Genomic DNA, 16,839 nt, shown 5'->3' with positions numbered 1-16,839 from the left:
ACCAGCTCATCTTAAATATTTTTCAATATTTGATCAGTACCTCCCAATTCAGTTGCTTATTTTAGCAGTTCTACCCCTTTTCGAATTCATGGAACTCTTCTGGCATCAAATTTGTCACAGAACACTTTACAGTGTTATTATGGTATCAGTAATTTGAGACAGAGTATGTATGCATAATACAGCTATATATTCACACGCATGCTTTAAAAGTGTAGTGACATGTTGATGTCTCATTACACTACATAACACAAATTTTATTCCTGGATAATATGTATTATTTCTTAATTGCTTATGTTGTAAAAGTACAGAAAATGGCAATTATTCCTTTCAAACTTTGCTTTTGTGACCTGGATAATGAAATTTAAAAATTAACCTATTTTCTATGTAAAAATGGACAAATTTGCACATTTTCATTTACGTAAGGTCTGAATAAAACAACATATGAATCAATATTTACATGAATTTTTACTAAAGTTATACAAAAATGTTTAGAAGTGACTAGTTTTTTGAGATTTGCAACTGTAATATAAGTCAGTTTCACAAATCAGCCCTCAAATATAGTCTCCCATCATGTTTTTGTTATACACTCCTTGGTAGCGGCATTCAAAGTCCAGTAGATCTTGGTGAAAGTGCTCGCCTTGCTCCTCTGAGTGTGCTCCCCTGTTCTTCTTGAATTTGTCAAGATGAGCTTCAAGGATATGGACTTTCAGGAACATCCTGCAGTCGATTTTGCCATAGTTTTTCACCAGAGGCTCAACCATTTCCACATACTTTTCAGCCTTGTGATTGCCCAAGAAGCCCCGAACCACTGCAACAAAGTTGCTCCAAGCTTTTTTTTCCTTCCTACTGAGCTTCTTGGAGAATTCTGTGCACTCAAGGATCTTTATTTGTGGTCCAGTAAAGACACCAGCTTTGACCTTTGCCTCATACAGCTTAGAGAAAAAAGTCTCTCTGATCAAGTCATTGAGGTCTCTTTGGTTGGGGTAGTATGGGTTTCTCTCACCAGCTGCACCTCTGAAATTGTAATTTGGATTTTCAACATCTACCTTCTCTTCTGATTTGTTACTGTATTCTGAGGATTGCTGTTTTGTCTCAAGCACAGTGGGTACAGGACAGTGTGGCATTGGAGCGATAGATGATGAAAGGTCCAGATACATGATAGCAGATGCATTCTTGCCAACCCAAAGTTTGAAAGGGTCTACCATGCAGAAGTAGCAATTACTTGAGTGGTCAGTGGGTTCATGCCAAATTCTTGGAATAGCGAACTTCGTGGCTCTTCTTTCCTCTCTGTACCATCCTACAAAAGAGCAAAATAAAATTATTATGAAGAATAAATTTATTTCATCCACAACTAATGTGTAAGAGGTTCATGCAAGATATTTTATATGTGATGATTTTTTCTGTACTATTGGAAGTTAAAAAAAAATTTTAAAAGGTCTAAAATTTCTATAATATAAAATCTTACTATTCAAGCAAGCAAAAATTACCCATCTTACCTTCTAGAGTTTTTTTGCAGTGCTTGCAGGTAAAATGAGTTACCCAAGGTTTGTCTTGATCCCCGATAGACATGCTGAAATATGTCTTGTGGGCTTCACACATTTTTAGCAGATGCTGTCACAGAGTACTTTTTTGCTCTTGTCTTGATAAATTGGTCACATACATTACAGGATGCTTCTGAAGAATTCTTGCAGCTTCTTGATGCCATCTCTGATAAAATCAGGTAGGTCTATATGTTCAGTTAGGCAGCTAGGGCTAAACTGAAGTGATGAGTGGTGAGCCCCTGTATATATTACTATGGAAAATTCTAGAAAATTCTAAAAGGCTCTTGAAAATTCTTGTAAGTTCGAGAAAATTCTCCATCAGCTACTCAGCACTGAATCTACCTGGAATGTTTTGGTCACAAAAGCAAAGTTTGAAGAGAAAAATAAGTCTTTTCCATTTACTTTAGGCATAAGCAATTGGGAAGTAACACTCTGCCCAGGAACAGGAAAAGTAAAAATAATGTTACATAGTGTTATGAATATGATGTAGTTGGATTGTAATTATATGAATAGTATGTATTTACCCATAAGAATACGTGGAACTATCATATTCTGTGGAACCCCAGTTGAGAAGCACAGGATTAATTTCTCCTTTTTTTGAAATTTAGAACTGTATGCTATCTCCATATGCAACAAAATATCAAACATAATTGAGTAATGATAACTTGCACCAAGTTATTTCCCTGAACTCTACTCTATCAACCATTTCTTTATAAGAAGTTAACAATAAGTGTAAAATTTGGAAGTAAGAGGAAAATTGTCTTTGATGAAAAGACATCAGATAATGTGAAATGAGGTTTTGTTATCATTAGGTTTAAGAAGTTTATGTAGACACAGAATACAAGACACTTGCATGGATTGAGTTTGCTTCAGCTTAATAAAGGTATCCTCTTGTTTTATTTGTTTAAAATTATGATATTTCTTCTTTTTAATAGATGCAGTGTAGTTGTATTGAATTACAGTGTTTGTTAACATGAACTTCTTTTTATATTCACTGCATAAAATTGCCATCAAAGTGGAAGTTTGGTGTTTAGTCAGCTTATTAAGTGTGAAAGGTAGCTACAAAGTGTGATTGGAATATGATAATTAATTGACTGAAAGGATATTACAGTTGTTATGGACTAATACTACATGCAGCTATTACCAGCTTCTTTGAAAAAATATGTTAATAAACTCTGTAAATCACAGAAGTGAAAAATAAAATTTAAATAATTGGAAATAATTTTACCAATAACACAATAAATATGTACCTGGTCAGGAATGACACTACAATACAACATAAATAACATGTTAAGTAATTATTTCAATAAATAAAGGAATTGGAAAAAAAGAACCAAAAGAATAAAAATAAATAAATAAATTAACCACTTTTAGATCAATAATAATATGTTGTAACTACTACCAATGATATGTTTAACTATGTCTTGTAAACTAACTAATTTAAGATCAAGACAACAAGGTTTTTATTTAGTTGTCAGGCCATTAAGGTTACAATTATGATTAGCTAATTTACATAATCTTTCCTAACATTAACATCTGTATGTTACCATTAGGGGGAGCTTATGTAAATATCGTAATACAAAATGCTCAAATTCAATCTGCTATAGCTAGAAAGTGAGTTAATACTTTAATATAACTAAACATTTATACTTGAACTAGATGATAAAAGCATTAATAAATGAATTGCAAACAAAATCAAAGTAGAATTCTGTCTTACAAACTGTTTCTCTAAAGCTATGAAATGTGAAATTAGAGAAACACAGTTTGTAAGATAGAATTTTACTTTGATTTTGTTTGCCATTCATTTATTAATGCTTTTATCATCTAGTTCAAGTATAAATGTTTAGTTATATTGAAGTATTAATTCTGTCACATCTCCCCCCTTTCTCTAATATATTCAAGAGTGTTAATTGTATTCAGTTCTGGCTATTTTTCTGTCTAATCTCAATGTAATCAGAGGTGTATGTTCAAATTCATCAGTAAATTGTTTCATCATTCAGTCTTTTGCAGAACTCTGATAATTCCATTGTATATATATGTATATATATATCACATTATAGCTTCAAATTTTTGTATTGATATAAAATATCAAATTCTAAATCTTGTATATCACTGCAGCATTTTGGAAAGTTCAGTCTTTTTGTGTATAAGTATATATAAATACACAAGTTATCAGGAAACATCCTGTGTTCTACTTTTACTGTTCAGTGTTCAAACTAGTAAGTTCACATTCTTACTCTTCACCCATAACCAGATATTCACACACAACATTAGTGTTACCCTAACTGGATGAATCTTAAGTTGTGTTTCTGTATATATTAACTATTAATTTTAATTAGAGCAATATCAAATATTGCTGTTCCAAATAAGAAGTGCAAAGGAGCATCTGCATTCTACTTCTGTGTAATGAACTGTACAGTTAAACTCTCATAGATAAGATACTTCATCATTGCAGTTTTCTCTTTTCAGTCTTCACTGTGTGCACCAAATTTAAATGGTTACAGATCATTTCCATGGCAAATGCTTTACCTTACAAAATGGGTTTTAATTTGACAATCTCCTACACAATTGTTAAGCATTCTTTTTATCAATGGTGTGTAAAGCATTCTTTTAACTGTATTTCTAACTCTATTGGTAATTTGATCATGCATCATCAAATCCACAGTCTTTTCAGCATCTACCCTACACTTTTATCCTTCAATCCATTTAACTAACAGTTTATGCATTTTTGTTCCATACTCTTTAAATATCTTATTTGTTGTGTTTTCCTAACTCTCTGAACTTCCTGCAATAAATCTTTGAACTTGTACATCATACTTTAATTCCACTGCACTCCAAATCTTATTGCATGCTGCTAATGACTTTCCAGCTAATACAGGATGTAATTTTCCCACCATATATTGTAACTGCCATTCCTATGCTCTTGATATTTTTTCAAAAGCCCAAAATTGATACTTCTTTCATACATCCCAGCCCTATCCCCAAAATTACTGTGCTTTACACTTGTCATCATCGTCAATTCTCTATGCTTGTCCGAATCTTCTAACTCCAGCTTTGAACTTCTTTCTCAAGCTCTTATTCCCAAATGCTCATTCTAAGATTTTTAGTATTTATTTTTAGCTTTTGCTTGCAAACATTTCATTTCTAACTGTATTTTAGTACATTCTAAATTGTTACCATGATAACAATCATGAACATCATTTGCAGTTCCTGAATTTCATTCTCATGTATCTTCATTATCTTCTCTTTGCTTGCATTTCTTATAATTTTTCTCACTTTATAACTGACAGTTCTTGAGTTTATAATTTTTCTCTTTACTTATAATTAGGATTTATACCATTTTCTTTCTTTTATAACTCTTTTCTCACAACAATACCTCATCTCCCCCACATGTTCATGTCAACTTCAGTCAAAGTTTTGTCAACTCTCATCTCTTTCTTTTTCTGATTCATTGTCATTGGTTTCCTTCTGATCATTTTAAGCACCAGGATATTTAACTTTATTTTTCCTTTAACTTCCCTATTTTCACATTTTCTTTCTCTTTTTTATTTTTTTTTCCTTCTGTATTTCCTATCGTATCTTTACCTTCTACCTGTGGCCCTTTTTCATGCTTCTGATAGCTTCTGTGAATGCTCCTTCCTGTCCCTGTTTGGCATCTTCCACTTCTTCTACTATATCCAACTGTACTTTATTCCCAAGCTGTTAGGACTTGTGTTATATTCTTCCATACTATATCCTTTTCTTCTTCCTGTATATGTATTATTTATCTGGTTCCTTTCTTTGTCCAGATATTTTTGTGGTGTTCTTATTTTCTGATGACCTGGTCTGGTAATACATTTTCTGTCCTCATTCTCTTCCCAGATTTTTTCCTCTTTCTGAACCTTGCCCTTAACCTCTGTTCATTGTCTAGATCAGTCACTTTCTCTCCTTTTCATTCTAGCTTCCAGGCTATCCTCTTTTCGTCATTTTACCTCCATAAGTAGTCTCCTTTATCACTCTTCTTATTGGTGATTATCACATACATGTTTCTGTGTGTACTGTTTTCACCTCATAATGTTCTTCTTACTTTCTACTGACGGTTTTCTATTTCTTCACTGTAGACTGTTTTCTTGTTCATCTTTGGTTCCATTTCCCTTTTGTTTCTTTCCAATCCCTCTTCGGTGTGGATTCCTGTATGTGGTGAGGGGACCTCCCAGGGAAGGTTCTGTTATTTTAGTTCACCTCCTCTTTACCTAACTTTTACCCACGTGTTTTCCGTGCAACCCATGAAGGGGAGGAGAGGATCCTGGTGGTTGAGGGCTCCAACCCTAACACACCACTTTGGCTTTGAATTCCTGTAGACGGGCAGCTTTGGGGTGGTCCCTCTTGGGTCAGTTGACTGGTCCACTTGGGCTAGAGTCAACCAAATACCAGTGTTGGAAGTTCTCAACATTGTTGTGGACATTGTATCTGATGCTGGTGTTTGGGTATAGTGCTCACAAAACCCTGGAGTTGCTGCAGTGTCATTGTTTGACATTGTAGTGTGTCAGTGGGCACCGAAATTTCCTTTTTTGTTATGGATCCTCCAAATACAGTGGGAGTGCAGACAGATCTCCAAAAGAATCATTTTCAAACCAAATGAAAAGTCTTTTGATCTTCATGGTTAAAAAAAGTTGATGAATCAACTTCAACATCCATCTCTGTTCCTTACATACATTCCAACAAACCCCAAGATCCACATCCTTTGGATCCGGGTATAGGCATTTTCTTGGATACATCTTCTTCTCCCACCCCAAGATGCAAAACAATCATTCATTGATGTCCTCAGTCACTGAAATCCCCTTCCAACAGTAAAGATCTGCCCAAGCAACCCAGGGCAGGATCCATGGAGGTCCATAGACCTCCCTTGAATAAAGAATAAAGAAAAAAGATATGGTCATAAACAGAAGGGTTCTCCACCCAATTTGTCTACACATAATTAAAAATGGCCACCTTGATACAATGGAATTGTTGAGGTTTACATTTTAATCTGGATGACATCAAAACACTGATTGCTTCCTGCCATTCTGTATGTCTTTCCTTACAGGAAGCATTTCTGAAACCTGCTGATAGAGTTACTTTTTGGCAGTTTTCTTTTTACAGAAATGACAGGCTGTGTGATGGGTGAATGCATGGAGGGGTGACGCTGTTGGTTGATCAGCATGTTCCCATCCTGTCTTTGTCACTCGACACACTCTTGGAGGCCGTAGCCATCTGTGTTTCCTTGGGTCATACCATCACTGTTTGTTCTCCCCACCTGTCACCTGGAGAGACAAATGAACAATCAGAACTTGATGCTCTAATTGAACAGTTGCCATCTCCCTTTTTTAATCCTGGGGGACTTTAATGGACATCATTTCCTCTGGGGAAGTTCTGATATTAATGGAAGACATTGCCCAGTAGAGCTTATGCTCTCTGATCCCAACCTTTTTCTTTTCAATACTGGTTCTTCTACTTATTATCATGCACCTAGTCAGTCCTTTACTGCTATTGATCTCTCAGTTTGCTCCCTTTCATTATTCTCCCATTTTTCATGGAGGGTTGACAGTAATCCACGAAGCAGTGATCATTTTCCTATAATTTTGAGAGAGACTGGCCATGGTTGATGTCATCCAACCCGTGTGCCCCCGGTGAAAGCTGGGTCAGGCAAACTGGCCCTCTTTCACTGCTCTCGCAGAACTTGATCTTGCCATTGTCTGTCAGCCAGTAATAGATGACTGTGTGGCAGCAGTAACTAACTGTATTATACAAGCAGCTACTCAATGTATTCCTAAAACCTCGACACATTTTCCACTATATGCTCGTCTATGATGGAATCCTGTCTGCCACATGGCACAGAAGGCTCAGAAACAGGCCTTGGATACTTTCCATAGATATCCCACACTCTCAATCTGCATCACTTTCCAGTGGGCTTGCACACATTCTCAGTTGGTAAGACATCAAAACCAAGAGGAATTTTGGATTAAGTTCACAACTGGCATATATTCTACCACCAGTACCAAAGTACCAACCTTCCAATCCCATCTATGGCCTTTTTCTCCTGGTGTCTAGTCAGTGTGTTGGGGATCTTCCTTCATATCACTCTTTGGCTAACCTCTATGTTTTCTCTGGCTCATCCATCTGTTTTTAAATGTTCCCATTTCTTGCTTATCTCTTTGCATCAACATTGGCCTCTCTTGTCGTCATTGATATTGTTGTGGTCTTTGCTTGTCATATTTGTAACCCATGGCTGACATTAATTTTCTTTGATTGTTTATACTTGTTAACACATTTTAGGATGATACCTTTTCTCTACTCTCCCTGCTATTACAGTAACTATTCAGTTGGAGAGTGGGACATATTTTGGGATCTGTGTCTTTTTCTTTCATTCACTTATTGTTGAGTACTTTTGGACATTTTCTTCTTTGTCTGTAAACTATGGCTTATCTGGCTTCCATTGGATTTTACACTTTTTATTCTCTTCCTGTATGGAAGTTTCCCCCCTTTTGGGTATTCTGACTTCTCTAGAACCCTTTCCTTCATTTAGGGTGTTCCCTCAACTGTCTTCTACAGTGATCTTTACAGACCCTGGGTTTTCTTTCTTGAGGTTTTTTGACTTCTCTTCTAAACCTTTCTTCTAGGTGACTGGATCATGCAGGACATACTTCCTTACCACCTCTCAACCTTCTTCAGTTTTGTGTTTCAAATGGTGGTGGTACTTTTTTTTTTGTGGTGGAAGGTTTACTGTTGTTTGTATATTGAACTAGTCTCCAGTTATTATCAACACACTCAACCTTTTCTTCCTGCTGGGAATGTTCTCATTCCTGCTCCTACTGGTGGTCACTTGGTCATGTTACACTCAGTCTTTTTTGTGGCTTTTTATTGTTCCCATCATTTTTCTGACTTCTGTTCAAAAGCATTTTGTTTTCGGGTTTTAATTGTATACTTCTATATCCATTTTCCTCTTTTGTTCTGAGTTGCTTCTCTTGACCAAGTCTGATTTTATCAGTAAAATAACCTCTTCATCCCCAGATATGTCCCCTTTGGACACTTTACAACTCTAATTTGGGTTTCCTCATACATTCTTTATCTTTGGCACTGGCTGTAATGTTTCTCAACCATGCCTAGTCTTATGACTTTCTGTATATCTACTCTTATTTGTTTCATCCTTCTTGGCTTCAGCTTTACAAACTTCTATCTAATTTGGGTATTTTTACTTGTACCTCTCTGGCTGCCTTGACCTTTATAAGTTTGTATCTTAGATCCTTCCTTCTCTCATCATTATCTCCTTCTCTCTCTTAGTTTGCACTGTCACACTTTCTTTCTTTGTAAATGATTATCTCTCAGTTGGATTGGACTCTTCACTGCTATAATATTATTTTCATTTTTCCACTGTATTTGTCTGTTATTATTACTTGCAGGTTTTAGTTTTCGGTCCTGCCATCACCTGTTTACTTAAGGCAGTAATTCTGTACACTGCCTGCTTTTCTTACCAGCCTGTTCATTGAAAGATTCTCAGTAGAGTATGGGAGATTCTTGGTACTTATCAATTTCTAGCCATTGGGGTGGTTGACAGTGGAGAATTCTGACCGATTGGGACATAATTGCTGGGGCTAGAACATGGGTTCCCATTATGATAAGAAGTGGGGCTATGGTGACTCTAAGAGTTAAATGTTGGTCACCCCTACATGGATATATCTGTGAAATATTACATATTATGGACCACTGATACAACACACTATACCAATCCATTCATTATCTGTATCTATATTTCACAGGTTATCCTTCTGCAGCTAAGTGTTTTTTCAGTAGAGTTAAGATGCACACTCAATTACTGGTCATTACTACATCACAAACATGCTTCCCTCCTATAGCTGGTAAAGGGCCTGTGGAGACTGATGGTTGAAAAGAGGTGTATATTAGTGTCCATACTGAAATAAATTCATACAGTACCCTCCTCCCATAAAGACTGACAGTAGAGAAGATGAGCATCGATTATTATCATAAGCACCTTTCTCACACAGCTGCTTTTAACCCTTTGAGTCTGGTGGTGATCACACAGGTTACAGTCTGAATGAGTCCCATCCTCTTGCATATATTGGCTATTCAACATGTTGATTGACTATTTGGATGACCCTCTACTGATTTTTTCTGTTCAACTTTTATATATCTGACTTAATGTGTTCCTCTTTTTTCCCGTATGGGCAGAAAGTATATCCTTGATAAGACAAGATATGCCCCATTGGAACCCCTGTCATTGGGTATCACATTCCACGGGCATTCTTTGGATCATTTCTAAAGGGAGATCTTCAAGGTAAGTTTTGCACTTGTCTCTCCACTGTATGATGAACATGGGATTCTAACTAAACTATAGGAGAAGGTGACTACACTGTACATTAAAATGAAATTTTGATATATACCAACCTCCTCACACATTCCCATCCATTTTACCCACTTGCTATACACCTTTTCTTACTGGTCTTCTCAAAGAATGAAGATTCAGAAGTGCAAGTACATATAGGGAGCTAGTTTATGTGGAGGTGTCACCCTTCTCTTTGTGGAAGTCATTTGCTGCATCATGCAGTATTACAAATACATGTGAAATCACATGATTGATTAGGTGGTAGTTTTGACACAACTAGTGGTATGTAACTCTCTAAGGAAAATAGTTAAACTGTGTGTAGAGGTGAATATCTATTGGAAATACATTTTCAAGTAAAGAAGTTGTTAACTTTCATTTTATAACATGTTTATCTGGTTATTTTATACACTTACCTGAAAGTGCAGTATACTCTCTGTAGGACTAAGGCTGAATATGTATTTTAGTTGTTTAAAACAAAATGTTATATACTTAAGGTAATAGTGTGTATTACAGAAAAAAAAAACCATAGAAGGCTATGCTTTTCTCAATATTTCATTTACTATTTTTTCTTAATATATAGTTTACAAGAATTATTACGTAATCCAGCTACATCCACTATATTTCTTCCATTATAAAAATCCTGATCAAATAATATCTAGCTAAGGTATTAATGTGTATTTATTTTTGTTTCCTTATTTTGATTTGTCCACAAAGCTACATGAGAGATATCTGCATTAGTCATCCATGCTTCAGCAGTGAAAGACTGAAGGGAAGGTAGCTAGTCATCATCACCTACCTCCAACTCTTGGGCTACTCTTTTATCAGTGGATAGTGGGATTAACCATTGCATTATAATTACCCTACAGTTGAAAGGGTGACTATGTCTGGTAGGATAGAGGATCAAACTTATGACCTGCAGGTTGTGAGTCAAGTGCCCTAACCACCTGGCCATGCCAAGCTTATGTTAATTTTAAGCATGGCTGGGAGCAGGAAGCAGGATATAAAATTTTAACATGATCATCTAATTTTACCTCTTCTCAATAAAATAAACTCCATAGCTGTAAATTTTATGTGGCAAAATGCTTTCAGATATACCTTAACTTCAAACCTTGATAACTCAGTTGTGAAAGCTCAGAATATAGATGTATATCAAGAAATAAAATCATTGATGTTATCACCTGAAAGTGAAACATGTAACCCTCTTTCATTTTTCATCAGAAGTCTATCATTCCCATATCACATAAAATCCATAATACTGTAATAAAACTACAATGTAAAAAATGTTGATCCATCTCATCAAGGCCACCTGTCACCCATAGTAGGAAAGGAAAATATACAAGTTAAAATGTGAAACATCATATCTGTGTATATGTATCCAACTGCATTTTAAAAGAATTCAAACAACATATGCTATGTCACAGGAGACATACTGTACAAGTTCTGAGAAGTATAAACATACTGTGAAAGAGAAAGATTGCTTCTTAGTATCTAATAGTTAAATCTACTTATACATGCACTTATCTCTAATGAACTTTTCTAGTTTTTGGTACGTGTATACTGTTAACACTGAAATTTGTTTTGTTTTTTAGAAAATAATGGATTCAGGAAAAGACGTATTGTTTCTGCAAGTTTCATCTTTAACTTCTGTGTCAAATACTGTGGAAACTTCAGTGGAAAGTGTAATAGTTTCATTTATTTTACATTATTGTGAATTGTCTACATTAGATCTGTGGCTTTTAGAAAAATCGTACTCCTGTCCACAATTTCTTTTACCACTGAATGCCCTGTCAGCCTGGACTGTGAAAAGAACTAATTCCTCTGACATACCACAAGAGGCAAGTTGCACATATAAACTAAGTTATAAGATTGTATAATTGCTAAATGTAATTATATCAGAATTCTGCAATAAATTCTTTCATTATCTTTTGTTTAAGAATGATATTGTTCCCTCCATATTTTTGACACTTGAGTATGTTTCTTGTTCTTTTTATAAAGACAGTGTTCTAATAATATGCATATACAAAATATTTGTATACATATAAATGTTAAAGATCCATGTGAGCTATTAAAATGATATAATGCACGATAGTTATGATTGTTTTGTTACATTTGTATGAAAATATTTTTATTCAGACATAATGCATCTGTGTCTACTGTAATTTCTTGTTTTTGCACTGATACAAAAAGTGTAAACTTGAGAAACTAGACGTTAAAGTCATAATTCTTTATGCATTCTATTAATACTTCTATACATTATTTATTACTAATTGCTTGTGCACATGTAATTAAGAGTATTTTGTATAGAAGAATATTTGTATTAGTATGTCATTAAAATACATGATTCAATTAACATACCCCTCATTCTCAGATTCTCTACTTGTACTATCTTAGCATTCTAACCTAAGAAAGTTATGGCTATTTTAAAAAGTAACTTAGACCTTAGTGAAATTTGCTAATTGATTGCTCATTGAGTTTACTAATCAAATACATTTAACTAATTTATTATTCTAACAAGACATAATAGTTGAAACATGAATATTATTAATTGGTTTATAATTAGTATCCTTTCTGTTTCTCTTTGTTGATGTTTTTTGTCACACCCCATTCCTTTTTTCTTTACTCAAATCTCTTCAGAAGTGTTGGTAACCCACTGGAGACCCTATCTAGGGCAGCTTAGTGTCAGTCTCATTCTCAACTATTGTTTCTTGTACTTCTTAATCTCACTTTACTTTCTTAGGCTGCTGAATCTGTCTTCCCTTCACATCTCTCTGGCCTTCCTTTGCTTCCTGTCCTTCCACTTCCCGATGTCAGGATTATTCTCTCATCTCATCGGTAATGACCCTGTCATATCTGCTCCTGTGTTTTACACATTCCAGATGCCCTGTCCTCTAGACATTTCCTTTGTTTTGTTCATTGGGGTTGGGTTTTCAGTGTTGTGTTCTTCCTTTCAGTATTGCATATGATCCTTATCTCCTTAACCTTCTTGCCACAGGCAAGACAAAAGTGTTTGTGTCATGACTTTCTAGTTATATTGAAAGCGTGATTAAATTGCTTTATAATGTGTGCAAATAAACTTGAAATAAAAGTTAAAAAGTCAAATTTTTACATTATATAGATTTAAGTTTTTAATTTTATTAGGAAATATATAAAAATTCAATTTCTCCTAGGAAGAAAATTGTAAATATTTGCTTTCTAGGTCTTTCCTCTTCTGTAATTTTTATACAACTCTTCTGAGAAGTACAGAATTTAATGCATATTATTATAATATAGATATCACTCAGGCTAACCATAATTTTTATAGCCTTCAATTTTATTTGTTTATGAAGACATAAACTAGAAAATCAGATCTGCTAGCTGTGTCCAGCTGTCACATACCCTTTCACAAATATATGACATTTTATACTATATTATTTATAACCAGTAGAAGTCCTAAGAGTTAATCTATCAAATTACATTTGATATTTCATTGCTTTCTGTGGAGGGCATTGTCTACTTTGTTGTTCAGTTTAATTTTTTTTCACAGGAATCACAACAACAGTTTTAGCTGAATTTTTAAAAGCACTTAGAATTAGAAAGGCAAAAATATTATAATAGTTATAGGACATGGTTTGCTTTGTATGCATTATTATTATGTGTTCATAGGTGCATTATTTAATTATATAATTATTTAGAAGTGCCATTAGTATAACAATGTAGGCTTAAATTTCATTGATAGTTGACAACAAAAATATAGGAGAACCAAGATAAGTACTACTTTTTTTAGTTTTTCTTGTACATCCTGTATTTATTATTGTCAAAGTAAATAAAGCTTAAACATTGGAAACTTGTTAGATTAGATAAGATAATGAAAAATTATTCTTCATGAGATATGCTCAAAGTCAGCTTATGTAATTCAATGTGGTAATGTTTACTGAGTGACTTATAACTTGTGTGGTAAGATTATTACATAATATTCAAATGACAATAAATTTTCAGTGTAAACAGATACATTTTTAAGAGCTGATAAGCTATTTGGGAAAAACAGTTTTAGGTCCATGTTAAACTTTGAGTTGCTATAGAAAGAAAAATGGGAATATGAGGTCCGTCAACTTGAATAAATAGGTATAAAGTTAGGGTAGAGAAAAATAACAAAATATAAAGTTTTACTGAAAAAAATATTTATTTTAGAGACTTCCAATGAAATTTAAACATTATCTGTTGGAGAAAATTATTTATAATCATAATGTGGAAATTGCTTTGCAATCAAACATTCAACATTTTGATTTCAAGTGTCTACAAAACATGTTTAGTAAAAACTATTTCATTAATAATCTGACTTGTTTTCTGAAAGCTTACTTAATTTCATGAAGATTCACAAGACATTAAAAGCTATAGTATGAAAACACTGGATAATTTGAGGTCATGAACTTGGTTGATTAGACTAAACCTCTAATGAGAGAATTGGGTCAAGGGTCATTTACTGATCCTACACACGGATTGTGGCTGAGATTCCATTATTACATGAATGATTGACTTCTCTTCATTCTTCACTCCTTCTGAAGAAGACTTTCTCACATCTACATTCCTCTGTAAGAGGACTTAGCTGGTCTAGCTTGTTAAAGCTTCCAAGTATTCTCGTACATATCCTAAATTTGGTACATCTGAGCATGTTCTTCTCTTCCCATCTCAGTCTGATTCAGCATTCAACACTTCACTTATGAGCAGTGGAATGCTTTGTTATCAAGGTTTGTGCTTCTCTTTTATGCTCTACACATGAAGTTCTTTTACTTTTCAAACTTTGGCTTCTCTTGAACTACTCATTCATTTAGGCTACATACTTATGTTCCTCTTCCTATGACAATATTGGTACTACTACAATCTCTTTTTGGGATTCTTTGTCATTAAGAATGCACCTCCCTTCTCTTGAGAATATAGTTTGATAGCTTGACTGTGACTACATGATTTTGAGTGTGTGGACTCTGAAAAACCATTCACTGTACACCCACATCCTTGAAGTTCTCACAAGCCATCAGGCATTTTCCCATTTCATCTTTCTTCTCCTTATCACTCTAACAATTCCACAGTTGTTTCTTGTATCCACCATCAAGGATTATTCATTCAAGGACTCTTTCCTTTCATACGTAGGACCTACCATTTTGAGCTTATTCCCATTGGGTTTGTTTTACACCTGATTTTTTCTGCTTCATCAGCTAACATCCATGCTCCCGTATTCCTCTGCCCCATTTGCACGTTTTTTTGCTACATCCACTTATCTTTTGTCACCCATCATCTTTACATATGGGATTTTTTCTACTTCATTGCATGCAGGGTTGAACTCTTTGATCACATAGATTCTTTTATATCCCATTCTCTTGTATAGGATATACAATTTTGGGCTTATTCTCATTGGGTTTGTCTTGCAACCAATTTTCTCTGCTTCATCAGTTAGCATCCATGTTTCTTCTTTCACTTCCCGTTCAATCTTTTTCTTACTACATCCAAATATTTCTTTCACCCGTTATCTTTGCATGTAGGAGTTTTTCAGTCGAATGCATACATGTATTCTCTTTCATATCTCATTCCTGTATTCCTCTTATATTACCTGTTTATCAGTGGAAGTGACAGTTTAACATTTATTCATCAGTCTGTCCCTCCCTCCAAGCCATCATACTGTGGCCCACCTTTTGGCCTTTTCTAAATGGTTTTTTGACTAATGAATTGTCAGTTTCAACAATATCTGGTTCTTGGGTAGTGCTGTCAATGACATTTTGCCTTTCCTGTTAATGTCAAGTTTATCTTCTGTTCTTTCCACTTTTGTTCCAGTTTTTCCTTTTCCACTGAACTATCATCCTACTCCAATGCTTGACTGTTACTGTTACTTTCATATGATTTTGCACAATCTTGTATGTGCTCTGTTTGAACCATTGACTTCACGTTCATTGTACTTTCTTTCTCCAAAGATATGTTTTCTTTTCTTTCCTGGCTGTTGCTGTCATGATTAGGATACAAATGCTGTCAATGCTTCCTGCATTTTCTGTCATTGTACTTATTTACTCCTCTATCAAGACTGAGTCTTTTTTTCCTTAAGACTTCACCTACTTAAGAAAGTGATTGTTCCTTCACATTTTGTCACATGATATTTTTGAACTGTGCCACTCTATTTTGTCTCATTTTAATTAATCCTTAGATGAGAATTTTGGGCTGGCAGATGAATGATTCTACATGTTTGTCTCCGATTTTGACTCCTTCTAGTCATTGATCTTTAGTAAATGTACATACCATATTTGAGAAGTATAAGTACATTTTAATTTTCATTACTCCTTTTATGAAATCTCACCAGAAGGCTGGTATTATCTCTCAAGGTAGACTTATTTCCCAAAATCTGCATCTGATCAGTAGTAATGGAAAATTCTCAACCCAACCATCTCGTCTCTACCACTGTACACTGTTGAGATGGGGTATTTCATAAGACCACTATAAGTATTCTCATGGTTGTAATATCACTGACTTGTCCTATCCAGACCATACATTTCATGGACTATTATGGATAAAGCTGGCATCAGGGAAGTAGCTGCCCACTTTTTGAGTGCCCCATTACACTTTCTCGTAGCAGGCATTCTGGTTCTCCTAATTGCAAATTTTATTCCCTTTTGAGTGAAACCTTGCCACTTAACAGTTTTTGATCACTGAAGTGGTACACCTTTGAGAATACCTTGCTGATTAAGTACAGCACAATACAGTGAGAATTTGGGTAGTGGTTCAACTATCTGTGTAGAATTGGTCACCCGTCAAATAACTAGTGGGGCCTTCTCATGTAGCAGGAAGAGTTTACCACTCAACCTCTGTCCAGTTGAGATGAGGTGAGACACACACCATATGGTCTGAACATGTTTTAACCACACTACACTTCTTGACTCACCAACCACTTGTGCAATCATCTCTGCAACACTGGGACTTTAG

The 16,839-nt window shown here is 34.8% G+C and overlaps 1 protein-coding gene across 6 annotated transcripts in view; it reads left to right on the top strand.

Annotated features, from left to right (window-relative positions):
• The window catches only part of LOC143235232 (glutathione S-transferase C-terminal domain-containing protein), a 66,882-nt gene that overhangs the window by 1,155 nt on the left and 48,888 nt on the right, over positions 1 to 16,839 (top strand). For all 6 annotated transcript variants that reach the window (XM_076473189.1, XM_076473190.1, XM_076473191.1 and 3 more), the window contains one exon: positions 11,490 to 11,735. In XM_076473189.1, coding sequence (XP_076329304.1) covers positions 11,496 to 11,735 — 240 coding nt within the window. In that variant the 5' untranslated portion in view covers positions 11,490 to 11,495. The remainder of the gene's footprint in view (positions 1 to 11,489; positions 11,736 to 16,839) is intronic.

This window comes from Tachypleus tridentatus, chromosome 12 (genome assembly GCF_004210375.1).
Source record: "Tachypleus tridentatus isolate NWPU-2018 chromosome 12, ASM421037v1, whole genome shotgun sequence".
Lineage (NCBI taxonomy): Eukaryota > Metazoa > Arthropoda > Merostomata > Xiphosura > Limulidae > Tachypleus > Tachypleus tridentatus.
Note: the sequence above shows the minus strand (reverse complement) of the source record. Positions and strands in the feature narration are given on the sequence as shown.